This window comes from Mesitornis unicolor, unplaced genomic scaffold (assembly GCF_000695765.1).
Source record: "Mesitornis unicolor isolate BGI_N332 unplaced genomic scaffold, ASM69576v1 scaffold5960, whole genome shotgun sequence".
In the NCBI taxonomy this organism is placed as follows: Eukaryota; Metazoa; Chordata; class Aves; order Mesitornithiformes; family Mesitornithidae; genus Mesitornis; species Mesitornis unicolor.
The window spans coordinates 113,210-113,463 of NW_010156218.1; the positions used below are offsets into that span (position 1 = coordinate 113,210).

The 254-nt window shown below is 59.1% G+C and overlaps 1 protein-coding gene across 1 annotated transcript in view; it reads right to left on the reverse strand.

Moving 5' to 3' along the window:
- PCDH1 (protocadherin 1) overlaps positions 1-254 on the reverse strand; it is a 45,880-nt gene that overhangs the window by 45,459 nt on the left and 167 nt on the right. Inside the window, exon 1 of the mRNA XM_010183113.1 lies at positions 5-254. This exon is cut by the window's right edge and continues 167 nt beyond it. Coding sequence (XP_010181415.1) covers positions 5-254 — 250 coding nt within the window. The remainder of the gene's footprint in view (positions 1-4) is intronic.

Below are 254 nucleotides of genomic sequence, written 5' to 3' on the forward strand. Positions count from 1 at the left end.
GTTGGGGGATGGACAGGGTGAGAACAGGAGAGGCGAAGTTGGGGGTGTTGTCGTTGATATCGAGCACCTCTATCTGCCCCTCGAGCAGGCGTGGGCTGCTGTTCAAGATCAGGTCAGTGATGGAGACTTCGAACTCCAGGAAGCAGGGTTCTCCAGGCAGGAGGTGCTGGCACTCACGCAAGCTCTCTCGGTCGATGGAGGTCTCTGTGGTGTAGATGTCCCCCGTCTTGCCATCCACACGTAGGTACGGGGCC